Raw genomic sequence first — 27,258 nt, forward strand, 5'->3', positions numbered from 1 at the left:
GTGGGATATGGGCAATTTATCTGTATGTTGCTCTCAATTCTTGTCATTTCCTATTTAAGTCAAGTGCTGCCACATTTTCCTACAGAAAAGTACAAGTGTCCCCATGTTAGCCAAGTGTGCATGCCCAGAGGAGGTAAGAGCTGATGTGTCTGATGTACTGCGTTCATTTCAGGACTCTCTGAGCCCCAATTTGTCCAGTTTAATGGAGGATTCAGCCAAGAGCAGCTTAACTGGTTGAATGAAGTTCTTACGTTCTCTGACACAAACCAGGAAAAGGTGGTGATTGTGAGTAAGTATTTATATTACTTGATTATGCCAGCATTTAGAGAATGGGAAAGTGAGGTTTGAAGGTATACCTAATAATATTTTTCCTTTTTTTAAATTACTTTTTTTTTAAAGATTTATTTATTTACTTATGATAGACATAGAAAGAGACAGAGAGAGAGAGGAGGGAGAAGCAGGCTCCATGCTGGGAGCCTGACGTGGGACTCGATCCTGGGACTCCAGGATCGTGCCCTGGGCCAAAGGCAGGCGCCAAACCGCTGAGCCACCCAGGGATCCCCTAATAATATTTTTCTTGCTGTCAGATGAATACCTTCCTTTCTTTATGGAGAACCTGAGTATAAGATCGACGTGTACAATCCAGTCAGGAAAGGACTATAAAGTAGGGAAAACATCTTGCTGTATGTTAGTGCCTGTGAGATGGCCTTTTAGGTTTCCAAGGAGAATTTCAGCACCTGGGGTCATTTTTGTAGTACACTTGACCCTTGGACAGCATGCGGGTCAGGGGCACTGCCCCCCCACAGTCGAAAATCCATGGATAACTTGTGACTCCCTAGGAACTTGACTACAGATGGCCTACTCTTGGTTGGAAGCCTTACTGATGATGGTGGATTGGCACATGTTTTGTATGTTATGTGTATCGTATACTATCTTCTTAAATAAGTGAGGCAGAGAAAAGAAAATGTTACTAAGAAAATCGTAAGGAAGAGAAAATGCATTCACTGTATTTATTGTAAAATCATGTGGATAAGTGGACCCGCGCAGTTCGAACCTTTGTTCATGGGTCGACTATAATATGTGAGTGGGAAATTCAGGCCAGGCCCCATTCCAGACCTCAGCCTCAGGAGACCTGCTGCTCAGCACAGTGGCCATCAGCCAGAGGCCTCAGCTGTCTGGTGGAACCAGAGCTGGTAATGGCATGAGCATTAGAGACGCTGCTGGCAGTGGGTACTTCAGTTCTGGACTGTCTGCCACATGCCTGTGAGGAAATGAGATTGATGTTATTTCCACCTAGAATCTTCTTGCAGACGGGCTGTCATCACAGGTTGTGGCAATCAGGAGGTACTTAATACACACTCAGCTACAGATGTGTGCACACGTGTGTGCCCACATGCACGCACATGGAGAACTGAATTCTGGATTTGCAGTGTGGCTGGTGTACTTGGTTTGCGCATGGAGTTTAGATCCTAGGTGTAGAATTGATGTGGCATAATGGCTGAGCTGCCTGTGCCCGGGGTCCCCAGGGCAGGGGACTGTTCCGTATGCATTTGTTTCTGTGCGCTGTGTGAGTCTGGGTAAGTGTTTGAACTTACAAGCTACTGTTTTTCTCTGGATTGCACCAAATGGAATTAGGAACATGAAAACCCCTTGAAGATGACAAGCTATTCTGATAGCTGATGATCTAAAAGTACACCTCCATAAATAGTCGTGACTCTTTCACCGAAGTGGAGAAAACGTGTAGGTGGAGTGAGAGTGTCTATGCTGCCATGGGAGTACCAAGTGTCATCCAACACTCAGAGAAAACAGGGTGCCCTGGGGTTATTGGCGTGATGTGACATTGGCTCTTCAGTAGGTGGTCTTAAAAATCGGGACACTTCACTTGTCTCTGCTGTTTGGTCGCTTCAGAGAATACTGGAGCTGAGAGGGACCTACGGGTCATACCGTCAACCCTTTCATCCTGAAGCTCAGGAGACTGAGATAAATGACACAGTTCTGTCGGTAGTTCCTGCTTTTGGCTGAGACTGGAGTCCACCCCATCTCCTTTCCCACCCTGTCCTGGATTTCTTTCATTTCCTTTTATGCCCCCTGTGGATGTTAGCCATGTCCTATATTCATACTCCCTTCACTGTGAGCTCAGACACCTGATGAAGAAACCCTTGATCACAGTTTTTTTTATAGCAGAGTTTTAAATGGCTAATAGCAATTTTTGTTGTTGTTGTTGTTCTCCTTTGCTCTTTGACTTCCATTTTGGGTATTGAGAGGTCATTTTGCCTCTGCCTCTGGGGTTTGGGCCATGCAGTTAGAAGGCTGGCCTTGCTATTTGTTGCAGCAAGAGGGGATGTGGGGTGGGGAGTCCAAAAGTTCGGCTGTGAAAAGGTTAAGTTTCAGATGCCTGTTAGGCATCATTGGAGACATCAAGTAAGCACTTTGGATGTTTGAGGCTGAAATGCAGAGTGAAAGTCTGGGCTGGGTATAAACACGTGGGAGTGGAAAGAATGCCAGAGACATTGGAGATGGTGTAATTACTAGGTCACATTAGGTGTAAACAGAGAAGCACAGCCCAGGGACCAAGCATTGAGGCCCTCCTAGTAGGGAGTGGGGAGATGAGCAGCCCACCAAGGGGAGTGATAATTCATGGTCATCAAGGTTGGAGGGAAACAAGGGGGACTGGTGGTGTCCTGGCAGTCCAGCATTTCAAGGACAGGGAGCAGGTCACTGTGTCAGAGGAGTCCAGAGTCATGCCTCAATCTGGAGAGTCACCAGCCTCTGTGGACTCTGAGACCTCATCATGGCTTCAGGAGTGGTCGTGTGTGCACACACCCGTGGGGTGTGTGTGTGCGCGCCTGTGCCCACGCTCACTAAGTTCTTCTGACTCTTTTGACTCTTTAGGAATCTGTTAACACCCCCCTTTTTAAATTGTATTACAAACTGATAGGTATTAAACAGAATAAAAATATTCATAATAAAAATTTAGAATAAAAATAACCGTTTATAGTAATAAAACAGGAAAGTGATTTAAGGGGAAGAAGCAAAGCTGAGTGAGCTTTTGTGCCTGTGCTCCAGAGTGATACATGACATGACCGCCTGTGTGTCTTGGCGTCAGGAATTCGAAATTCTCCCGCCTCTCCTTCCATGTATCTCCTGCAGGACCTAGGATAAATATTCCCTGCTTTACCTCACTTTTCTCATCTGTAAAATGGCTCTGGCTATGTGATCTCATGGAGGTGTTTAAAGCAGCATGAATCAGTTTTAAAGCACTGTCTGTATGAATGACATATAACCCATGACTCATCCCTACACTGTTCTTAAATTAGGGGTCTTTCTTTCTGTGTAAGAGACTGGACTCCAGCATCGCATCTGCCTGGCTTCTGGCCACCCTTGCGGACCGTTCTGCATGGGCCTGCCTTGGTTTTTCCCGACACTCGTGCCTCTTCGGACGCTGTAGGCTGTAGGGATCTCAGGGGTTCTGCCCAGATGGAGGCCTCTCCCCATGTGCGTAGACTGTCTCCCCCTCTACGCTGCAGAGATGAGGCTGTAGATGATCTAGTTCCTCACGTACATGGATTCTCTGTGGTCTTAGTCTATTGGAAATAAGTAGCAATGCCTCCCTCCTTTTTTTTTTTTTTCCAAGTACTAGTTTTTAGCCATTTGTTTTGATGAAAGAGATATTTCTTAGTTGGCTCATAACTTTTCTTCTCTTTAACTAACAGGCCATCTTCCCATTTACCCAGAGGCCTCTGACAGTGTGTGCCTGGCCTGGAATTACAGAGATGCCCTGGCAGTCATTTGGTCTCACAAGTGTGTGGTGTGTTTCTTCGCCGGTCACACTCACGATGGTGGCTACTCTGAGGATCCTTTTGGTGTGCACCACATCAACCTAGAAGGGGTTATTGAGACGGCTCCGGACAGCCAGGCCTTTGGCACGGTTTATGTCTATCCTGACAAAATGATGTTGAAAGGGAGAGGCAGAGTTCCAGACAGAATTATGAATTACAAGAAGGAGAACGCTTCCCAATTTTAGTCTGATTTACCTGTTTACCTTTACAGAGTGGTGGTTGAGTGTTGTTTTTGTTTATCTCCCCCCACCCCCCAGAAATCCTCAGGCTCATTGTTTAGCATTCTCTTTGCACAACGAAATGTATTTATGGCCTCAGTGTGCGTTAGCTCATGAGACACTCTGAAATGTCATTTTTTGGGATAACATATCCAGTGCTGAGGATTGGAAACAGAATGAATGAAAGCAGCATGAATCAGCCAGGGAGGAGACCGAGGGGGCGGAGGGTGGTATCATTCTCAAAACTGACTTCATTTAGCCTTATCGGAAATTTTTTACTTTTTACAAGGAGGATGTATTCATGTATTACCTATGTAATTTAAAATTCGTAATAAAAAAATAAAATACGCTCAGGTAAACTTTCTCTGTTTATCCTGCTGTGTGAATAAACTTTGGACCTTTTTTGCTCAGAATACCCATCGTGTTTGGACATTTATAGGCTTATATCTGTGTTTTATAAACAACAAATAAGCTGTTTCAGACAGATGTGTGGTCTCTCCCATATGAGGCTATGAGCAGGGCCTCCTGAGGAGTCATGTGGTCGCCTTGTGATTCTAAGCAAAGCAGGACCAGAGGCCAGTGCAGCTGTGTGCCTGCCGGCCAGGTGTCTTTGGACAGCAGCTCATCTCTAGCAGCCAGAGACCACAGGGGCTCTATGAATTTACTCCTCACTCCCTCTAGACAAATGGAGCATGTTAACTCAGTTGTCCTACATGCTAAGGCTTATTTGTGGCAACATTTACTAGAGAGCAAAGGGACCATTAAGTGTAGAGGAAGTTTGACTCAGGACCTAAAAAACATCGAGAGAGTAAAAAGCAGTTCTAGTCAGCATCCGTGTGCCCCCGTTCTGGGGCTGCTGTGGCAGATTACCGCCACATTGGTGGCTTCCAGCAGCACGTCTGTGCTCTTACAGTTCTAGAGGCCAGGAGCCTGAGCCATTTGCCTTGGGCTGAGTTCAAGGTATTGACAGGCCTGCCTTCCTGCCACCAGAGACTCCCTGCAACAGAATCCGCTTCCTTGCCTTTCCCAGCTTCTAGAGCCCACTTCCTGCAATCTATTCCTGGCTCCTGGCCCGTCCCTCCATCCTCAAAGCCCACATCATAGCCTCTTCAGACCTCCCTCTGCCTGCCTGCCTTTTGTCAGGACAATTGTGATTATCTCCAGGCATCCCCTGGAGGATCCAGGATTCTCTCCCCATCTCAAGATCTGCACCTTGATCGTCTCTGCAAAGCCTGGTTTGTGATGCAAGGTGATGGTCCCAGGTTCTGGGGACCAGGACCTGCATATCCTTGAGAGCTGTGAGTCCCCCCACCAGAGAGGTAACTAGTGTGCTTCCTGCATTCACTGACCTTACCACCCACAGATGCAGACATGTGCAGAAGGGCCTGGGTGTGTGGGGGCCAGGGGGAGTTCAATTTTGTTTAATGGGATCAGAAATGACATGAAAGAGGAGGAACATGGTTTTGACAGGTAGGCAGAGTAGACTCAGCAGAAGTCAGAGGGCATGCAGACTGTAGGAGTGATGAGGGACACTGTGAAGATTCACCAAAAGGTGCCTAGGGTCATGGCAAGACATAGCACGGGAAGCTAACAGGGCCATGTCGTGAAGAGCCTTGAATGGTGAGCCCACAGTTGGAACTGGGCTTGTCAGACCACAGGGAGCCCCCCGTTTCCACTGGGGAGACTGTGATTGGATCCATGTCCCTGAGAGGCTGATGGAGACCAGTGCCAGAGGGAAGGAAAAAGGCAAGTGGGAAGGCAAGAGGCTTGGGTACTAGAGACCTGGCGTTCACTGAAATTCACTTGAGAAATAGAGTTTACAACAATCTCAGTAAGAAGGACTCCTCAGGAGGCAGTGCTCTTCCAAGTTTTTCCAGGCTTATCAAGATACAAAAGGAACTGCCTATAATCTTGGAATTCGTAGTGATACCGGAGGTGCAGATAGGATGAAAGTATATTTGGAACACTACTTTTTTAAAAAATTGGAATATTACCATCTTTTTAAGTAGAGTCAGGCATTACACCTGGAGGTTACATAGATCCTACATAGAATTTGCAAAGGAGGGATCCCTGGGTGGCGCAGCGGTTTGGCGCCTGCCTTTGGCCCAGGGCACGATCCTGGAGACCCGGGATCGAATCCCACATCGGGCTCCCTGCATGGAGCCTGCTTCTCCCTCTGCCTGTGTCTCTGCCTCTCTCTCTCTCTCTGTGTGACTATCATAAATAAATAAAATCTTTAAAAAAAAAAAAAAAAGAATTTGCAAAGGAATCCATTTTTCACGTGTGATTTTAGTAGTTAACATTAAAAGAGATGTAAAAACCATAAGTATCACATAAGCTAAATGTTTACTGGAACACTGAAAGCCTTCATATGTATCTTATTGGCCCTTAAAATAAATTTCACATTATTTGCTTTAATATTGACTAGATTTTTTTCTTCCTTTTCTCTCATCTAAATCTTAATAGAGAATTTTGCCTGTCCAGTGTCCATTGTGTAAAACAAAAAACCATACATACCTTCTTTAACAAATATCTATTGAATAGTTAATGTTGTATTAAAAGGTGTAAAAATAGACACTTGGCCAGACTTATTTCCACTCTTTTGATAGAGAGTATAAATATTTTTTGAGTGAAATATTTCCTCAATCTCATAAAATGAGATTTGGACTCCATAAGCTAGCATGTATAAAAAAATTTGCCATCCAACAAAAATACAATGTGAGCCACAGAAGTAATTTAAAAGCAGTCACATTTTACAAAGTAAATGCAAACAGATAACCATAACAATTTTAATTGGTATAGTTTATATTAACTCAAATATATCTAAAACATCATTTCAACATGTAATCAATATAAGAACATTTTGCATTTTTTGTACTGTCTTTAAAATCCAGTGTGTATTTTATACTTTATAACCCATCCATTGGACATGACAAATATTTTCACTGGAAATACTTGATCTATATTTAGATATAAAACTTGAGGTTAAAGAAGTAGAGTCACATACACAAGTTGTTCCAAAACACTTTTACAAGTTTTCTCATAATTGAATTATGTTTTAAAATTAAAATGAACAAAGTAGAATTTTACTGCCCCATTCTGGCCACATTTCAAGCACTCAGTGCAACACGTTATGGTTCTGTTACCATGTTATGCTACCATGTCACGGAGTATGCACCACAGTGATGTTCTCATGTCTGTGCATGTACATATGCACCGTGGTGACGTTACCATGTTGTGTATGTGTGTGTGTGTGTGTGTGTATGCATCACGGTTATGGTAATGCAGGTTGTCACATTGGAGAGCACAGACAATGTGCTAAAATGGTCTTCTCCCCAGGGCTACCTTTGACATTTATTATTTTTTTAAATGTGTATAGATCTTGGTCTTCTTTTTCATTTACAATGTGGTTAATATTCCCTCTTTCCTTTTGGTCCCAAATTCCTTTATGCTACATGCTCGTTCATTTGGCATCTTCGTTTCGTTCATGGCACTGCGCTGGTCCTGCATACGGTGAGTTCAGTCCAGGGGCACAGCCCTTTCTTGAACCTCTGTTTCCATCACAGCACTCAAACCCTGCTTTCCTGTTTTAATCACGTGTAATCCCTTAGTAGCACTTGGTACTTTTGGAGTGCTCTCCTATTCTCCAGTTTAATCCTTGCAACTACTGCACAAGTGAGTAGAAGATCTGGCATTAATCCTATTTTGCAGATGAAGATATCCACCAGGAGGTTCATATGTTTGCCCAAGTCATATAGATAGTGGTAAGCTGAGTTAGAATTCATATTCCTGAACTTTTGTTCTGCTGCCCTTTCTACTACATGGTGACACAACATAATGTCAGACCCCTATCTCTTTCCAGTCCCCTGCAATCCTATGCTGTATTGTAGGCATCCTCAGAAAGTTCTTAGAATTTTTTAAAAAATCATCTCTAATATTAGCTCAAATTACCTGAAATAAACTCCTAGGAAATTGGCTTCTTACATATATTGGCTGGTTACATATGTTTATAAACAATTGATCAACAATACTCATTTTAAGAACAGGATTCTTGACTTCATTTAAATTACTGTTTTGCAGTGAGTTGGCCAGGAGGACCGCATCTCCTTGTTGATGTATATGTAGATCCAAGAGATAAATGGGAGGAGAGTGACTACAACAGCAGTAGCCAACTGAATTCTTCCACCAGCTGGATTCCTATAAAGACCCACAGGAATTATTAGCAATAAAAATCCAATAAAAATTATGGGTTGCTTTGGAAACAAATACAAAGGTGGAATTAGGTGAGCACATTTTTTTTTACAAAGTAGGCTCCATGCCCAGCCTGGAGCCCAACGTGGGACTCAAACCCACCACCCTGAGATAGAGACCTGCAATCAAGTCTTGGACACAACCGACTGAGTCACCCAGGTACCCCCAGGAGTTCTTCATTCTTTTTTTTTTTTTATTTTATTTATTTATGATAGTCACACAGAGAGAGAGAGGCAGAGACACAGGCAGAGGGAAAAGCAGGCTCCATGCACTGGGAGCCCGACGTGGGATTCGATCCCGGGTCTCCAGGATCACGCCCTGGGCCAAAGGCAGGCGCTAAACCGCTGCGCCACCCAGGGATCCCGAGTTCTTCATTCTTAATGCAAATCTTTGTTGTTGTATGTGTTGCAAATGGCTTTTCCCACTCACATATGGATGTCTTTTGAGGAACTGAAGTCACTGGTTAATTAGGCAGTGTTAAAATTGATCTATTCCTTATGATTTCTGCATCCTTTTTAAGAAAACTTTGCCTCCCCAAGGTCTTGGAGATTTGGGCTTATCTTCTCTAGGAGTCTTACTGTTCTGCTTCTCACATTAGAGCAATCCACCTGGAATTGATGCTTATGAAAGTTAGCTAGGGAAAGATTGTCCATATGGGCTTTCCCTTGATCCCACACTATTTGTTGAGAAGTCTGCCTTTCATTGCAGCACCTGCACTGCCACCTCTGTCATAAGTCAAGGGTCTGCTCGTGTGTGGACCTGTTTCTAGATTCCACTCTTTGATTAGTTTATCCTTTTACCAGCACAGGTTTATCCCTCCACTTTCTTAGGTGGTCTTTAATTTCTCCTACAGTGTTTTATAGTTTTATTTGTAGATTTTGCCTATGTCTTTCTAGATTTACACCTAGAGAGTTGATTTCTTGATATTATTATTTATGATTAACTTTGTTTTTATCATTGTCTGTTACTTGTTGATAAAAATGCAGTTGGTTTCAGTACATTCATCATTCATCTAGCAGTCATGCTAAACTCACTCTAGTCATGTTTTAGATTCTGTTTGATTTTTTTTGCATATGCAATCATGTCAGCCGTAGATAATGAACATTTTTCTTTTCCAATTGTTGTGCCTCTTATTTCTTTTTCTTGCCTTTTTGGACTGGCCACAATACAAGCTAGAGCAGTGTTGAGCACAAGTTGCAATGGAGGCTAACCCCTGCTCACTCCCGATCTCAGACACAGTTTTCAGCTGCTCACCACTGAGTATCAAACTTTGGTGCTGATGCCACTTATCAGGTTCAGTTCCTTTCTACACCTGTTTTCCAACAGCTCTTGTGAACAGATGAGGAATCTTACCAAATGTTCTTTCTGAATAGATTGAAAAGACAGTTTATTTTTTCTTTTATTCTGTTAATGTGATAGAAAACAGTGGTTGGTTTTCGAATGTTAAACTGTGTTCCTAGAATAAACCCAACCTGGTGGTTGGGTTATATATTGCGGGATTTGATTCCCTAATGCTTTGTTTAGGATTTTTCAGTCTGCAGTCATGAGACTGCTGTGTAATTTCTTTGCTTTTCTTCCCTCTCCCTTTTTTTAAATGTTCTTGTCAAGTTTTGGTATCAAGATTATTCTGTCCTTGTAACATGAATTGTAAAGTGTTCCTTTTTTTCTGTTTTCTGGAAGTGTTTGTTAAAGGTTTCCATAGGAAAAGGAAAGATTTCTTTCAAAGATTCTTGTTTGCATATACTTTCACTTGCCTATCTGACCTCACCAACCTGAAGATATCTGTTTTTAGCTAATGAGAGCTGAAAACTTACTTTGATGAACTGTGACATAGACTCATCCATACTGTGATAATCACCAGACCAAACAGCTCCCTATAAAACAGCATACATTTCAGATTTTTGAAGTAACTGCAAGTGAGATGCATATCATCCCATTCTCCCCATGACCGCTAGCGTCTACTGATTATCGGATGACCTTACCCCAAGATATACAGGATCTACAGAATACTTTCAAATCTGGTCATGAGTCAAAAATTACTTTTTTTCAGCTTAAAGCCTTATATGAAAATAAATTTCATCTTCTGAGGTAGATGTGAATTCCATCCCCGTTCCCCAACTTCTAAGTGGACAAAGAAACCCAACAAAACAAAACCACAAATAAATCACTTATTTCAGGTCATTGGGAAGAATATAGTACAACCAAGGAAACTGGTGCATGTGCAACCCCAGATATATCAGGCATCAGTTTTACATTGTTTTAGAGTGTTCACTGTTGGGCAGGATGAACTCAGATCCATAAATAATTGAGTGCATGCTGCAATTGGGTCACATCTTAGTGGAGACAAATGATTCTTATGAGTCAGACTAATGATTCTGGGGTGGGTATATGCTTCTAGAAATATATGTTAAAAGCACACATCTTTTACATAAAGTAGAAAGGTCATGTTTGGCCATGGTACCACTGGAAGCTCACCATAACTCATGGGCCTCATGCTGGTGGAATTGAATCGACCCATTTGGCTTATAATCCCATGGGCAGACCCAACCTCATTTGCTATCCAGTTTTCCAAGGACTAGGGCCTACAACAAAGTAGCACCTCTCCAGGAATGATTACCTTATCCATCTCTAAATCTTAGTATTAGTAGATGTTAGCAGTAGGATGGACAGAAAGGAAAAAGGGGCCGTGCGTGAGGCCAGGGAGTCAAGGGTGGCGTGAAGCAAAGGAAGAGATGAGAAAATAGGGATGACATGGGACATTGCTGGGCAAGGCTGATGGGAGGTTGACTTAACATACTGAACTCTGAGGGAGCTGATCACATTTGTAGATAAGATTTTTGGCCAGAACCACAACTAAATCAGAATGCTGATGGAGTTTTCACCTTGTAAGACTGGACTATTACCGTATGGTATTGTTGCTCATTCACTGTAAGGGAGCCAAGGTCAAATGCCCAACGGTAACATAACCAGTACGCTGACTGCCTCTGGTAGTGGTTGTGGAATGTGGTACACGATGCTGGGTGTGAATCCTGGCTCATTTTCTGTTTCTTCAGCTTATCAAGGAGATAATACCTTCCCTGCTCCTCTGGGTGTAGTTAGGGTAGCTGAGTCATCACGGTGCAGATACGGGGTTACAGAGGAACTGATTTCACAGATACGGGGTTACAGAGGAACTGATTTCTCAGCTCCAACCCACCCCTTCCAAGGAGCAAAGGTCACAGCTCACCTGCCTTCTTCCTCATGTAAGATGTTCTGTTGGGAGTGAAGCCAGAGGTGGCACGCCAAGCTGACAGCCCACACGATACAAACGAGTATGTGTATTGTGGAGACACTCTTCCAGATAAAGTTGCCTAAAAATAGATATTCTGGTGCTGTTAATCATGGAACCACATCCCAGCGAAAAATGATCTCTTTGTGTCTGCTCTGCCATAGTCTCCTATTAGGTAAAGCCTTCAGAAAAAGCTGGGGTGGTGCCCGGCTGGCTCAGTCTATACAGCATGGGACTCTTGATCTTGGGGTCATGAGTTCAAGCCCCACACTGGGCAATAGAGCCTACTTAAAAAAAACCTGGGGTTTAAGTTTTGTTTTGGGGGACATCAGAAAGGTTAAAGCAGTAATAATAAACTCAGGTGGACATTTATTTTGCAGTTTCCAACATGTCTTGTTTCTAAGATAACTACCCCTTGTTTTCATTGGGGATCTATCCTTCCCACATACCAGGCCATGTGTCCCAGACTATTGGACCTTAGCTTGATTAGTCAACACATTTCATCCTGTTAGCAACCATGATTTGGCTCTGGATGAAGAGACGACAAATTGGGGCCCACAGCTCAATTCTGAGACTGCTGCGGAGCTGAGAAGCAGGTTTGATCTTCTGTTGGACAGAGCATCACAGAGAAGTGAACTTTGAGCTGTCAGACTATCATGAGGGGCCCAGGATTGAAGCCAGAGCGGCATATGGTGGGACTGTGAGGTGCAGACAAGTTTAAGTTCTGAGCCACCACCAGCACCTGAAGCTAGCACCACCTCTGATTTTCTCAGTCCAGTATCCCAGTCCGTCTCCTTTTGAACTCATAGCCCATTTGAGTTTGTTCCTTGCCTGCAACTAATGGAGCCCTAATACACCTTACAGATGCAGACAAGAGTTCCAGGCACGTACCAGGAGCCTGTGCATCCAGAGGACAAGAGTGTTCCCCACCCACTTGGGAACCACTGGTCTTTATTCCAAGGCCCCTGAGGACTTTGAAGGCCCACCCACTGGTTTTCATGACCCTGAAGAATGACCCATCAGGACTTACAGCCCCTATTAATAAGAAAACGTTAGTAAACAATGTAAAATGTATTTTTTGTTTGTTTGTTTATTAGGCACTGTTTTATGGTATAAAACTGTCCAACTCAAGGTTTACTGAGAGTCTTTGGGCCATAAAAGGTAAAGCAACTATGTTTTGCCTAGCATGGAGGGAGGCAGCCTGTGGGCAATAGAAACCAACTATTTTAAGTAAATTTTGTTACCTGTATACCCACCGGAGATGGATATAGATCTTCCAAGGAGCAGGTTACAAAGTCTATGATAAAGCCTCTGTTTTACAGCCATCTGTTCACATTCAACAAGCATTAAATACCTACCATATTCCTGGCCATATTTCAGCTAGGCTTGGGCAAAGATAGGCTAGACCCAGTCCCACTTTTAAGGGACTTACAGCCTAGCAGAGGAAAACATATAAAAGCATGCAGTAAATTGCTGTAGGTACTATGATGGCACAGAAGGAAGTTAGGGAGAACAAGATGTATTATGAAAAACCTAGACACCGTATGGACATTATATAAACCGTTTCCCTAAATAAGTAGCCCATATACACACATGTTGATTGAAAAAGTGGTTACTGGGAGTGGTATTAGAGTTAAGAAGAACTGATAAAGAGGAAACACGTAATAGACCCTGGTTGCCACTGACTCTAGAGACACAAGGTTTGTACTCTGTTGCTGATCAGCGTGCTGACCAAAGCCCTTCTCTCTCGTGGGCTACACTGCACAATTGTGTTCCACACCAGCGTAAGCGACCTTGGGTTCCAAGCTGATAAGAGGCTATCTTGGTGTGACAGGTCCGTGTGAACTCTGCCTGAAGATGGGCAAGGGTGATCTAGATTAAAATTAGCTCCTTGTGTTATCAGGAATGAGGAGACCTGGAGAGCCCCGTGTTTTCCCCCGAGAGTCTGTCGTTATTGTCAGATATCTGATCTGCTACGTGTCCGTGCAGAATCCAGCATCCATACCCGTGACAAGAGGGTTAAGTCCAACAAGCAGGCTCAGCGCTGCAGGTATCATGTACACCACCTGTGAGCGAAGAGGGAGGAGATTACATGGGGTAAGAAGTATGCCTGACTTAGGAGATGTTCAGAAGAATCTAGGGAGTACACAGAGGTGGCCCCGGGGGCCGTCCTGCTGCAGGATTTGCCAGTCCTTGCAGTAACAGTTGAGGAAGTTGTAACTTCTGCTGTTACGGCACTTGCCATGCCAGGGTGTAATTTTACCTGCCTTCCTCCTAGACTGTAGGCTACTTCAGGAAAAACTGGTTCGGCTCTGCGCGCTGGCATTGAGCAGAGCTTGGGTCTCAAGACACATTGACCTCCAGAGTTTCTCTCAAGCAACGTCTGTGCCCACGTGGTCTTTCCCCACTCACACAAAAGCAACTGATCTGAAAAGTCTGGCAGGAGCAGCCACGGTCAGCTGGAAGGTCCTGCTGGGTCTGACCCTGTGGCCCACCCTGCTCAATACTCCAGTTCTGCAGGTGAGACCACAGAAAATTGACTTACAGTGTCCGCATCAGGTAAGATCAGGCTCATCATTTTGGAAACTGCTGACCAGCTGTTTGGGAGTGTGGAAGCCTGGCCTGAGGAGGCCTGTTTTCAAGCCTCATGCACAGCAAGCCAACTCTAGCCAGACCTGCTCTGGCCTGTGTGTTGTGGGCAGAGGGTGAGTAGAATATGAATGGTAGGTATACAGGAGGCATGATGAGTTTCCAGGAAACTTAGCTGCTTACCCGCCGTATCAACCATGATGCTCATGTCAAAAATCTTTCCTTATCTGGGAGTTGTCACAGCTGTGCATTTTAAGTGCTTTGCTTTCACCAGAGAAACAGGTCTGTCTTGATCCCAGGGAGAGAGGGCATCTGGATTACACACTTGGTGTTTATCTTTCCTACTCCATCCCTAATGATGGCCAGTCCTGACATCTGCAAGTCTGGTCACCTCTCACACATAGGCATTCATGCTATTGAGGGTTAAGACCAGACCTTCCCAAAGTTCAGTGTGTATACGAATCACCTGGAAAGCTTGTTAAAATGCAGATCTGATTCTAGAAGTCTGGGGTATGGCCAAGTTCTGCTTTTCTAACAAGCTCCCAGGGGATGCCGCTGCTGTTGTTCTAAGGTCCACACTTGGAGCAGTAAGGAGTGATTTTCCCCTAATGAAAACCTACATGACTTAACCACTGAGAAAGAGAAGAAAGGAGAGAGAATGAGAGAGAGAGAAGTTACACACATATCATACAACATTTAACTGTGCTCTCTGTAAGAAATGTTTGGCAGAAATTTTCTTAAAATGTGCACTCACGTGTATCAGATATCTGTTATTAACAGATTAAGGGATCTAAGATCTTATTTCTTTATATTGTAAACATATGAATAAAGTAACCCTTTACATAGTGGGTTTTCATGGCAGTTGTGCCATGTTAATCCTTAAACGCTTTTCTCTATCTCAAATAAGATAAATAATTCTTTTTGAGGACAAGGAGACCGAAAATAATGGTTTCTAGTACAAGGTAATATAATACACAGTATAAATACTCAATAATGAATTCAGTAGAACCCACTTATAAGGTCTTTTATTTTTTATGAGCCAGCCAAGCACCCCCCCATGGCATTCATTCTTAATGTCTCTCTCCCTTGTCCACCAGCCATTATAAAAGCCAATTTGTTTTCCCAGCCTCTTCAGCTAGGGGTGATCATGCTCCAGCCATAAATTGTAAGAAGTCTTGTAGGGGCAAGGCTGATACTCAGAGCATTTTAACAACCAGTATGCACAGACATTGACCAAGCAGGATGGATCCCAGACCATAAACCTTATGGGTATGCACATACTGCATAGCAGCCTGTCTGAAGGGCTTCTTGGGTAACATTTCCTCCCTGATAAAAGGGAAGAAAGCATAGGAGGAAAAATTGTTTTGCTCCTGTCTTGTTTCTTCCTGCTTGGGATGCTCTCATCTGGGCAGGATGCTTGGAGCTGCAGCAGCCATTTTGTGAACATGAGAGGATACATCACCCACACATTGGAAGTGACAGAGAAGAAACCCAGAAAGCCCAGGTCTTTGATGACATTGTGGGTCATTAGGCAGCAGCCTCTGGACTTCTTGTTAAGTGAGATGCTCTCTTTTTATAACCTCTTGCTAGTCAGATTTTCCATTATTTGCTCCTGTATGCATGCATCCTAATACAGGCATCCTCCCGTGAGCAAGATGAAGTAGGGGACATGAAAATGAGTCAGGCATGGTACAAGCCCCCAAGGCCCAGTTACCCAGTATTGGCTCATCTGTGCATGCTTTCATGCAGGAGTCAACACAGAACGGCTGCCATAGGAGGGCTGTGTGTTAGGTTGCCTGAGGACCACCAAGGAGGAAGAACTGGTCCCTGTTTTCCCAGAAGCTGGCATGTACAGAACCAGCTTGAATGTAAAGCAGAATGTGTTAGCGTTAAAGGTTCAAAGGAAGGACAGTTGGAACCTATGGAAAAGAGACAGAGGGATTTTTTGAGATGGACTTTGAAGCTAGAGTATGACATACAGGAATCCTAGGGGCAAAGTGCAGTAAGTATTATAGGTGGATCAGGCTTCCAAGACCAAGGTGGGAACGTGGGTTGGAGCCACACTGGTAGGCCTTGAGCGCCCTGGGGAGTTGTAACTCAGGGATCTTGGGAGATTAGGGAAGTTTTTGAAACAGGAAGTGAAAATGTGGAGATTGTTCAAGGAGTGCAAGAGGTTAGAGGCAGCTCTGAGAATTAAGAAGCTATTACAGGAGTCCACCTGGGAGGTGATGGAGGGTGAAACTGGCAAGAAGGGAGGATGTCTTTGGGGACATGGTGTCACCTAAGCATAAGGTGGGAGGGAAAGTATACACATACCATACAGATAAACAGTTAGACCTAGATTGGGTTTGGCTGGATTGCTTTGTTCTTCATTTTATTTTTTGGAAGGATCTCAAAGGTGGTGGCAAGGAACTGAGTGAGGGATATTAGAGATGCCTGGTTGGGACCAAGGATGTCCCCGAGGATGATTTCTGCTGACAGAAATGGGCGAGTCCGGAGGAGGAGGGGGTTTAGGAGGAAAAGAGGCCATAGAGACCTTGGGGTGTTGGAGGGGTCAGTGTGACATACAGGTGGACAGATCTAGCAGTCTTTTGGAAATTCAGCATTAAGCTGGGTGTTGGGAGGCTTGCCTGCAGGGAAATAATATTTGGAACTCAGGATATGGACCAGAGTGCTCAGGAAGAGGCAATTTGATTTGATGCAAGGGCATGTGATCTGGACAATAAGCGATGTCAGAATAAGTTCTACTGCACTAAAAAAAAACAAAAAAAACCAAAAAACAAAACAGAATTTCGCATTATGGATCCAAACACTTTCATTCGTTGCCAATAGTGTTCCAAAGTCGAAAAACATCTCATTGCTGATACTCCACAGTCCTACGTATCTGTTTTGAAAGAAACTGGGCAAAATCCAGATAGTTTTGAAAGTGTATGGAACGATCCTCCTCCAAATAGTTCCATCAGAGCACCGGTTAAATGTATTCTGTAGATTTTTCGGGCTTTAATTACTTTTTATAAACACAACTCACTGAATAAGAAGAACCTCAATCCCTAAGCCTGCCATTTTCTGGTCAAATGTTTGTTGGAGTTTCCGGGTGGAAACTCAGGAGGAACGGTTCAGTTGACCTTGGGAGGTCTACTGTGTGTCTTGGGAGGGAATACTGCGGAAAGGCCCCTCAGGTCTCGGGAAAATCCTGAATTCTCTCTCATACACACATTACATCACCCCTCTGGTCCCTCTCCCCTGGTATTTTAGGGAAGAGGGCTTACGAGTGATCCGATGTCTAAGTTTTACGTACACAAGGGAGGGAGGCGGGACTAATCGATAAGGCTGTGTGTTTGGTGCGGGCCCGCGGTTCCTGCCGGCGGAAGCGGCGCCTACTCACCATCCACAGTTGTGCATCTGGGTCATTCACCTGCAAAGCCAGAACACCGGGCGTTAGCGGGCGTCGCGTGGTGCTGCAGCCCAGCTCCGGGCAGACGCTGCTGGGCGGCGGGGCCACACGAGGGCTAGAGGATCCGCGGGGGCGGGGGCGGGGGCGGGGCGGGGGGGGTGCCGGGCCGCGGGCCGAGCGCAGCCACACGCCGGAGCACGGAACCGCACGGAGGTCGGACGGAGGTACTGTGGGGGCTCCAGGCTTCGGGAGTAAGGACGGCTGGGGCGGGGGGGCGAGGCGGACTCGCGGGGCCGAGCCGTGCCGGGCCCCATCCCGGGCTGCGTCCTCTCGTCCCGCTCCTCCCAGCACGTGGCTCGGGGGGGTCGGGGGGGGGGGTGCCGACGGTCACGTGGACTCGCCACCTCGCGGCCGGGGGGTTGGGGGGGCGGGGCGCCGGGGCGTGACCCCAATCTTCGTCCCCTTCCGGCAGGGCCCGGTTAGTCTACACCGCGCGCCGGGCCGGGGCGGAGCTCGAAGCCCGGCGCCCTGCACCACCCGCAGGCCCCTCGCCCGCCGCCCGCCGCCCGCCGCCCGGGGCCGAGGCGCTGACCTGCACCAAGGCCGCCAGCGCGAAGAAGGCGGCCATGAGCCAGTTGCAGGCCCGCCACAGGCCGGGGGCCCAGCGCCCCGCCGCAGGAGCCATGGCTGCCGGCGGCTCGGGACCCGGCGACCGCAGGGCTGGGCTCGGCACCGGGCAGGACGTCCGGGCTGCGGGGCGGGGCGGGGCGGGGCGGGCTCGGCACCGGGCGGGGCGTCGGGGGGCGGGGCGGGGCGGGCTCTGCACCAGGCGGGGCGGCGGGGCGGGGCGGGCTCGGCACCGGGCGGGGAGTCGGGGCGGCGGGGCGGGGCGGGCTCTGCACCAGGCGGGGCGTCGGGGCGGGGCGGGGCGGGCTCTGCACCGGGTAGGGCGTTGGGGCTGCGGGGCGGGGCGGGCTCTGCACCAGGCGGGGTGTCGGGGCGGCGGGGCGGGGCGGGGCGGGCTCTGCACCGGGTAGGGCGTCGGGGCTGGGGGCGGGGCGGGCTCTGCACCAGGCGGGGCGTCGGGGCTGCGGGGCGGGGCGGGCTCTGCACCAGGCGGGGCGTCGGGGCGGCGGGGCGGGGCGGGGCGGGGCGGGCTCTGCACCGGGCGGGGAGTCGGGGCGGTGGGGCGGGGCGGGGCGGGCTCTGCACCGGGCGGGGCGTCGGGGGGCGGGGCGGGCTCTGCACCGGGCGGGGCGTCGGGGCTGCGGGGCGGGGCGGGCTCTGCACCGGGCGGGGCGTCGGGGCGGCGGGGCGGGGCGGGCTCTGCACCGGGCGGGGAGTCGGGGCGGCGGGGCGGGGCGGGACGGGCTCTGCACCGGGTAGGGCGTCGGGGCTGGGGGCGGGGCGGGCTCTGCACCAGGCGGGTCGGCGGGGCGGGGCGGGGCGGGCTCTGCACCAGGCGGGGCGTCGGGGCGGCGGGGCGGGGCGGGGCGGGCTCTGCACCGGGCGGGGAGTCGGGGCGGCGGGGCGGGGCGGGCTCTGCACCAGGCGGGGCGTCGGGGCGGCGGGGCGGGGCGGGCTCTGCACCGGGTAGGGCGTCGGGGCTGCGGGGCGGGGCGGGCTCTGCACCAGGCGGGGCGTCGGGGCGGCGGGGCGGGGCGGGGCGGGGCGGGCTCTGCACCGGGCGGGGAGTCGGGGCGGTGGGGCGGGGCGGGGCGGGCTCTGCACCGGGCGGGGCGTCGGGGGGCGGGGCGGGCTCTGCACCGGGCGGGGCGTCGGGGCTGCGGGGCGGGGCGGGCTCTGCACCGGGCGGGGCGTCGGGGCGGCGGGGCGGGGCGGGCTCTGCACCGGGCGGGGCGTCGGGGCTGCGGGGCGGGGCGGGCTCTGCACCGGGCGGGGCGTCGGGGCGGCGGGGCGGGGCGGGCTCTGCACCGGGCGGGGAGTCGGGGCGGCGGGGCGGGGCGGGACGGGCTCTGCACCGGGTAGGGCGTCGGGGCTGGGGGCGGGGCGGGCTCTGCACCAGGCGGGGCGGCGGGGCGGGGCGGGGCGGGCTCTGCACCGGGCGGGGAGTCGGGGCGGCGGGGCGGGGCGGGCTCTGCACCAGGCGGGGCGTCGGGGCGGCGGGGCGGGGCGGGGCGGGCTCTGCACCGGGTAGGGCGGCGGGGCTGGGGGCCGGGCGGGCTCTGCACCAGGCGGGGCGGCGGGGCGGGGCGGGCTCTGCACCAGGCGGGGCGTCGGGGCGGCGGGGCGGGGCGGGGCGGGGCGGGCTCTGCACCGGGCGGGGAGTCGGGGCGGCGGGGCGGGGCGGGGCGGGCTCTGCACCGGGCGGGGCGTCGGGGCGGCGGGGCGGGGCGGGCTCTGCACCAGGCGGGGCGTCGGGGCGGCGGGGCGGGGCGGGCTCTGCACCGGGTAGGGCGTCGGGGCTGCGGGGCGGGGCGGGCTCTGCACCGGGTAGGGCGTCGGGGGACGGGGCGGGGCGGGCTCTGCACCAGGCGGGGCGGCGGGGCGGCGGGGCGGCGGGGCGGGGCGGGGCGGGCTCTGCACCGGGCGGGGCGGGGCTGCGGGGCGGCGGGGCGGGGCGGGCTCTGCACCAGGCGGGGCGTCGGGGGGCGGGGGGGGCGGGCTCTGCACCGGGCGGGGCGTCGGGGCGGCGGGGCGGGGCGGGGCGGGCTCTGCACCGGGTAGGGCGGCGGGGCGGCGGGCTCGGGGGGTGGGGGGGCGTCGGGGGGGCGGGGCGGGCTCGGCACCCGGCAGGGCTTCGCTCCGGGGGCGGGGCATGGTGGGGCTGGAGGCGGGGCTTGGGGCGGGCTTGTCGCGGGGTCGGGCGCCTGGACTGGGCGGACCCAGCATCTGAGTGCCCTGCTTCCCGGCGCCCGACCTCAGGTCCCTCAGGTGTTGTGTGGCCGCTGGCCGCCGCCCTCTCAGTAGGGGACGTGGCACTACTTGAGTCTAAATACTTCTTCCATTGGCTTCTCCCCAAAACGTGGCGGTGGGGAGGAAGGCAGGCAGGCAGGCACGGTGTCCCTATTTCACAGATGAGGAAAGCGGGTCCCGGAGCGACTGGATGGATGACTTGTCCACGGTCGCCGTGTAGCGGGGGCGCAAAGCACCTGGCTCCGGGGTCCCGGACAGCCAGATTCGGTCACTGCTCTGCTGACAGACCCCAAAGGCCGGGAGGGGGGTGGGGAAACTGAAAGGTTTTTTTTGTTTTTGTTTTTTTTCTTCAGGGAGACCGACCCCGGGAAGACCGCAGGGCTCAAAGACTGTCTCCACACAGCTGAAAATACTTCCAGGCTTACATAGGAGAACGAGGGACAGGGATGGGGTGTGCGTGCGGGTGGCAGTGCAGGTCAGGTGCATCGTGGCCTGGGGGCAGTCATGGGCGGGTCTTGCTGGCTCAGGGCAGGCCTTACTGCTTGAAGGGGTGGTTCGGTTCCGGCAGGGTCAGCTTTGCCCCCAGGGTCTTTTGCCGCAGTGAAGAGATCAGCTGGAGAGGAGTTAGGAAGCTTGAGGTCAGCTTGGGGGTGGTTGGAGTCCACTTCCAGCGTAGGTCGTGGGTGGTGGAAGGAGGTCATGTTTAACCCTGTAGGTCCAGCTCTGCTGCCTGGTCACCAAGGCAGCCTTCCTCACAGCAAAGAAAAAGATCGGGAGCCGGGGAGGGTGGGGGGAGGGTCGGGTCTGTGTGCCTTTTCTGATTAGTATTTATGCATTTCGTTCCAGAGCTGGAGGAACTTTGAGTGCCCCGTAAGCATTATGGTAATTTCGTAGTGACGACAGTTATATTAGCATCTTACACAGCTCACAGCTTTTCTGCAGACAGGCTCATTTATCTTCATGGGCTTTTATTATAAAAGGTATTTACATATACATATTTACAATTCTTCCCCACCACCAAAACCAACAAAATTTCCACACACGTTGCTCATGAATTTCTTATGAACCGGAGACACTGAGATATTCACTGTTCTCCCCTCTCACTTGTTTTACAGTCTTTTTTTGTTTTGTAATTTACCCTCTGATGAGGCTTTCCCAAGCTCATTTACACATCCATAGGCCTCAACATTTTTGCTGTCCTAAGGAGTCTTTATCACTTCAAATCAAGAGCATGAGCTCCTGTCCTCCTCTCCTTTTAGCTAAATCTCCTAAAATGCTTTAGGGAGTTTTTCCCTCCTGTTGTTCCTATTAAGGAATGCTTATTTCAAGAACATCACCTGCTGGGCTCCTGGCCCTGTGCTGAGCGCTGGATGAGGAGGGTGGATTTGCCCTGTGCACTTCCTGAAGGGAGCATGCAAGTGGGCCATGGGCTGGCTACCCAGTGGGGATAAGGACCAGGCAGAGGACAGGCTCCTTAGTGAGTTCCACTGCCAAATCAGCCTTGGGATTAGGGACCAGTGACTGCCCTCACTGTCCTATTCCTTATCGGAGGAAAAATATAAATAAATGAAGGCGAGGGTAGTGTTCTAGGCTGAATCAGTCCCCGTGCCAATTCATATATATGTTGAAGTCCTGACCCTAATGGCAATTGAGGGGGAGAGCACAGGTTTGGGTAGCAGCCCACAAGAGAACATGAGTTGGGTTTCTAAAGGCAAAAGGGAATATATGCATATGTCATTTACAAAGAGTTTTGATTGGTGTTGGCTAGACATAACCGGTTGCCAAGGCTGTCACTAAGCCAAAGTCCGTTCCTGTAGCACACGGCAGGTGTTCATGCAGAGTCCTTGGAATATTTCTGACTTGGCCTAGTTTATAAATTCTACCCAGTGAGGATGTGCTGAAAGCCCACCTCCTTAATGGGCTCCTGGCTCCCTTTGTAAAGCCCCTTGACATAAGTGACTCCATTTTACTTCACCTTTCACCGGAGCTACGGTCTTAAAAGAGATAAGTTAAAATGAGGTCATTGGGGTGGACCCTAGTCCAATATGACTGGTGTCCTTATAACAAGAAGAGATTAGGACACAGCATATGACACACACAGAGGGAAGGCCCCGTGAAGACACAGCAAGAAGATGGCCATCTGCAAGGCCAAGAGAGAGGCCTCAGAAACCAGCCCTGTTGACACCTTGACTTTGGACTTCAGCCTCCAGACTTATAGTCAGAAAATAGCTGTCTGTTGTTCATGCTCCCCAGGCTGTGATGTGTTGTCATGGCAGTTCTAGCAAACTTGTATAGGGGGTGATAGTATCTGCTCTGCCAACCAAATAGAAGCGTGGGTGGCAAGGAAAGAATGGTGTGAAAAGTGGCGTGCCATAAAGCCACAGTGTAGTTTTATAGTTTCCACTATTGTCTGGAACCTTCCAGACCGCTGTATGGATATATGTTTTCATTTGTGCAGGGTTCATTCCCCTTCTTCTAGGATTAGCGTCCCTGTTATTTGGGAAGGGCCCCTTCTCCCGCTATTGGGGCATGGATACTCTGAGGGCTGGCCATGCAGTCCCCTCTCCAGAGATAGGGAGGTGACCTTGGCCTGCTCATTGGCATGACCCATCCTCCTGACCACAGCAACTGGATCTGGGTTGGTGTGTGCCTCAAACTGGCCGACCATATTGCTAGGACCTGTGTTGGACTAAGGTTGCCAGATAAAATACAGGATGTTAGTTACATTTGCATCTCAGATCAACAAGGAATAATTTTTTAGTATAAACATATCCCCAATATTTGCAAATACTGAGAACTGTAGCTGGACCATGAGAGGGGAGCTTTCTTTTTGCTGAGTGTGTTTGTCTGATGGCACGTATGCCAAGGCTGCCAGGAGAAAGCTTTCCTGAAGTTGGATTCATGTAGAGGAATCCAAGCTCAGAGATAAAGAGGGTGGGTGACATCCGCCCGCCTGATGACATCCCTTGAGGTTCTAGAACCATCCATGTCTCTCACTGAGAGCTGCCTCTCCATATTTCAGTGTTGTTAGCCAACGAAGTCCCATCTTTATATATAAGCCTGTGAGTTGGGTTTTTGTCACCTGTGACTCCAAATGGTGACTTGTAAAATCCTGATTCAGTAGTTAAGTGGATGCTTAAAAAGCCTGTTTGTTCAGATTTTGCAAAGACAGGGAAGAGAAGCCTCGTCTGAAAAGTAATGAGAAATAAGTTTAAATGAAGCCAGTATCCCAGAGAGCTCTTCACAAAGAGTCATTTCATCTTCCATTTTAATTGCAGTGTCACACTGCTGCAGAGACGGTGCGATATGGATGGAAGCAGGGGCCTGTTGTGCTGGCTTCTGCAGAGAGGCAACTCCAAAGGCCTTCCTCCTGCCGGGCTGTCCCCCAGCTGCCAGGTCAGTGACCGCTTCATGAAAGCAGCGAGAGCCACTGGTGTCAAGTGAGGGGGACCGGCTTCTCTGCCAGAACCTGACAGTGCATGGGCAGCATGTGGAGATCTGTCCTCAGAAGACTTGGAAATAGAGGTGCTAGTTTTTTCTCTGCAAGTGGGATTTTGAATTCAATGCCAAGAGATGGAGCAGGGACTGGCAAACTCCTACAAAGACACAGCCGGCCTCCCAGGGCCTCACTTGAGATTGAGGGAGAGCTGGTGAATGTTGAGCATCTCTAAAAGGAGTGTCAGCAGAGGGGGATTGGTGGCTGTGGAAACCCACAGAGTCGTGTCCATCCAGAGGGCAAGGGCAGGCTCAGCTCAGCCCAGCACAGGCTGGAGAGGTGCTTTGCCCCCCTGGCCACAGACACTCACATTTCCTCGTCAAGCCATCCTCATGGAGCCTGATGTGGACCAAGAGGCAATTCACAAGCGCAGTTCCTCTCTTTGCTGTGATTTTAGAGAGAGTGTGGCCTCACAGCCACCTGGCCTAGGGTGGAGAATGAGCTGACCTGCCGGCACCACCCATCTGGTCAAATTCTTTTCTTACTTTTCTTTTTTCGTGAGAGACACACAGAGAGAGGCAGAGACATAAGCAGAGGGAGAAGGAGGCTCCCTGTGGGGACTCGATCCTGGGACCCAGGAACATAACCTGAGCCAAAGGCAGACACTCAACCACTGAGCCACCCAGGTGTCCCCCATCCGGTCAATTTCTAAGTAAGAAAGACACACTCACTAAACATTTATTCCAACCTCCCTATGTATCAGGCACCATGCTAATGACTGACGATGTGACTGTGAATAGAACATTCATGGCCTTACCCTGTGGTGTGGACACACTGAACAATAATCACACACACAGTGGCAGGTGATCCCAGCAGGGGATTGTGGGAAAGCACAGATGCTCTTGGGGTTGTGTGAAACAAAGGGGAGTCAGAATTTTTCCAAGGGCTTCAAGAAACTTCCTGGAGAGGGAACTTTGGGAGGGGCACCCTGAAAGATGAAAGGGGAGTGCAGGTGAAGGAGGCATGGGGTGGGGGGCGAGTGCCTCACACAGACAGAGGAACAGGTCGGAAGGCCCCGAATCCAGAGGCCCAGCAGGGCCGTGTGTGAATGCAGAGAGATGAATCTAGAAGGGTGTGGGCTGAGGAGGTCAGTTTTCCATCAAGTGTGATGAGGAGCCCCCAGAACCCTGAGCTAGGGGGTGGCAAGGCGCAGGGAGTGCTTGGGGATACACTGCAATGCTGCTGTAAGAAAGCTGCTGCAAGATTGGGTTTGTTGCAGGCGCAGGTGGGTGCGGATTGTGAAGGTTAACACGTGCCGAGCCCTCGGGGTTGCGGCAGTATTCTGAGCACTGTGTATACGTGAACTCATGCTGCCAACAGATCAGTCGGGCAGGTACTGTCATGATCCCCACTGAACAGATGAAGGCACAGAGGTGCGCGCGCTTGTCCTTAAATCCAGTCCTCGAGAAAGACCCCAGCTCGTCTGACCCGTGACTCAGAATTGGACTTCTCCAGGTGCATAGACAGGCCGCCTGTATGTTTAGGAAAGCGGAGAGGGAGGTAGGCCCCACGCACTCCCTCCCACCCTGTTATCTGGAGACTGGGTGGGGGCGCTTAAAGGGTGACCTGCAGGCCCAGCAGAGGCGGCCGGGGCAGGCCTGCTTTGATGCTGCTGTCTTGCCTCTGAGCCCTTTTAAAAGACCAGAAAGATCTTTCCGCCCATACCCTTGACCTTTGGAAGCTGTGCTTCGAAGTGGGAAAAGCCCAGTAACTTCGGAGGCCTCTTCCGTCTGCACCCTGACCAGGCTGTTAGGACGGCGGGTGGGCTCTAGGTGGCGGGCTTCTGCAGCGATGGAGCCCCGGGCGGGCTGCTTGGAGGCCGACTTTCTGGGGGGCTGCGGAGCCCGGAGTGGCCTGAGCCGAGGACAAACAGAACTTTGTACCAGGAAGTACTGGTGTCTGGACGGGCGTGTGGCCGGGGAGTAGCTGAGCTCGGCTGTGTGCTGGCTGAGCGGCAAATTGGTTGCCACCCCGGGATTCCGGGCAAGTCCGATGCGTCTAAGGGGAGCAGTCACTTCTAGTACTAGGGCGAAGGTAAATAATGACGATGACGGCGGCGACCAGGCACTGAGTGTTTACTGAGGGCCCTAGGACATCCCTCACAGCCTAACCTCACCGCAACGTCTGCATCTCCACATCTAAACCTGGCACCCCCTCTCCCATCTCTCATCCTCTAACACCTGCCCCCGCCCCACTGCTGGCCTGCCCTCCCTGGAGGCACCTTCACCCCCTTCAGTTACTCCTTGGATTGGTTGCCTAGGCTTGCCTTAGCTGGGTGTCACAGAACTGGGGACCTAAAGAACTGTATTCTTTCACCATTCTGGAGACCTCAAGTCCAAAATCAAGGTGTCCGCAGGGACCCAACTCCCTGCCCAAGGCTCTGGGGAGACTCTTTTCTGGCCTCTTTCAGCTTTTGTGGGGTGGGGGTGGGGTCCTTGTGGTCACATGACTGTAGTCTCAGATGGACTGGGATTGTTGGATTTAGGGCCCACGTGGGTGGTCCAGGATGATCTCACCTGCAGATCCTTAACCCCAGGATCATGACTTGAGCCGAAGGCAGACCCTCAACTGCTGAGCCACCCAGGCATCCCAAAGACGCTGTTTCTAATAAGATCACTTTCACAGGAGGGAAACAGACCTTTTCAGGGGCCACCATTCAATTCACTGACACTCACTGCAGAAACCTACTGTTATCCTGGACATCTCCAGCCCCTCCCTCCCCTGTGAAGTCCACTGCCACCCATTGTGGCTGACTTGTCTGCTCAGTGCCAACATCTGCTCCAGGCCATCAGCATTTCTTCCCTAACTTCCTCACTGGTTTCCCTGTGTCCACCTGTTGTGGATCAAACTGTGGCCCCATTGCCATGACTCACATATTGAAGCTCTGACCCCCACCCCCAGTGGTGATTGCTTTGGGAAATGGGGACATTCACAAGATAAAGTTCACGAGGTCACACAGGTGGGGCCCTGATCTGATAGGACTGACGTCCTTATAAGAAGAGCTACCAGAGGGACATCTGGGTGGCTCAGCTATTGGGCATCTGCCTTCAGCTCAGGGCATCATCCTGGGTTTGGGATTGAGTCCTGGCCCCACATCAGGCTCCCTGCAAGGAGCCTGCTTCTCCCTCTGCTCTCTCTTTCTGTGTCATGAAAAAATAAAATCTTGAAGAAGAAGAAGAAAGAGCTACTAGATCTAGCTCTCCATGCAAGAATGGTGGAAAGCCACATTAAGGACACAGTGAAAAGCTGGCCATCTACAAGCCAGGAAGAGAGAGCTCTCCAGAGAGCAATCACTGCCCGCCCCCCCCCCCCCCACCACCACCACC

The 27,258-nt window shown here is 50.4% G+C and overlaps 2 protein-coding genes and 1 long non-coding RNA gene across 8 annotated transcripts in view; 2 read left to right on the plus strand and 1 right to left on the minus strand.

The window, feature by feature from the left end:
* Window positions 1-12,697, plus strand: part of ADPRM (ADP-ribose/CDP-alcohol diphosphatase, manganese dependent) — a 19,157-nt gene extending 6,460 nt beyond the window's left edge. Inside the window, exons 3-4 of one of the 3 annotated variants that reach the window (XM_035716696.2) lie at window positions 173-289; window positions 12,441-12,697. In XM_035716696.2, coding sequence (XP_035572589.1) covers window positions 173-289; window positions 12,441-12,673 — 350 coding nt within the window. In that variant the 3' untranslated portion in view covers window positions 12,674-12,697. Of the gene's footprint in view, window positions 1-172; window positions 290-3,713; window positions 4,471-12,440 lie in introns of those variants that run through there. The other 2 variants (XM_025428366.3, XM_049110227.1) reach the window with 2 other exon arrangements.
* TMEM220 (transmembrane protein 220) lies at window positions 6,790-18,305 on the minus strand. 4 transcript variants are annotated; one of them, XM_025428370.3, is made up of 6 exons: window positions 18,152-18,305; window positions 17,551-17,580; window positions 13,582-13,642; window positions 11,535-11,658; window positions 10,123-10,182; window positions 6,790-8,254 (listed from the first exon to the last, which is right to left on the minus strand). In XM_025428370.3, exons 1-6 carry the CDS (start codon window positions 18,242-18,244, stop codon window positions 8,119-8,121), a joined length of 504 nt encoding a protein of 167 aa, XP_025284155.1. In that variant the 5' UTR covers window positions 18,245-18,305; the 3' UTR covers window positions 6,790-8,118. The 4 variants fall into 4 exon arrangements, with proteins under 4 accessions (XP_025284155.1, XP_025284153.1, XP_048966185.1 ...); XM_025428368.3 differs by having other exon boundaries at window positions 17,464-17,580; XM_049110228.1 differs by lacking the exon at window positions 10,123-10,182.
* LOC112647364 (uncharacterized) lies at window positions 17,711-27,258 on the plus strand. The gene is made up of 4 exons (XR_004816065.2): window positions 17,711-17,783; window positions 20,790-20,911; window positions 21,283-21,416; window positions 23,715-27,258. It is a non-coding gene; the product is annotated as an uncharacterized LOC112647364 (long non-coding RNA).

Source organism: Canis lupus, chromosome 5 (genome assembly GCF_003254725.2).
Source record: "Canis lupus dingo isolate Sandy chromosome 5, ASM325472v2, whole genome shotgun sequence".
Classification (NCBI taxonomy): domain Eukaryota; kingdom Metazoa; phylum Chordata; class Mammalia; order Carnivora; family Canidae; genus Canis; species Canis lupus.

Bases quoted from the DNA above. Each gene is read 5' to 3' on its own strand.
- TMEM220 (XM_025428368.3), bottom strand. From the start codon at position 18,244: ATGGCTCCTGCGGCGGGGCGCTGGGCCCCCGGCCTGTGGCGGGCCTGC. The intron at 17,581-18,151 runs GTCAGCGCCTCG...CTGGCTTTGCAG, and splicing joins CGCTGGCGGCCTTGGTGCAG to GTGAATGACCCAGATGCACA. The intron at 8,255-10,122 runs GTAAGTTTTCAG...GGGTCTTTATAG, and splicing joins CTATGTCACAGTTCATCAAA to GAATCCAGCTGGTGGAAGAA.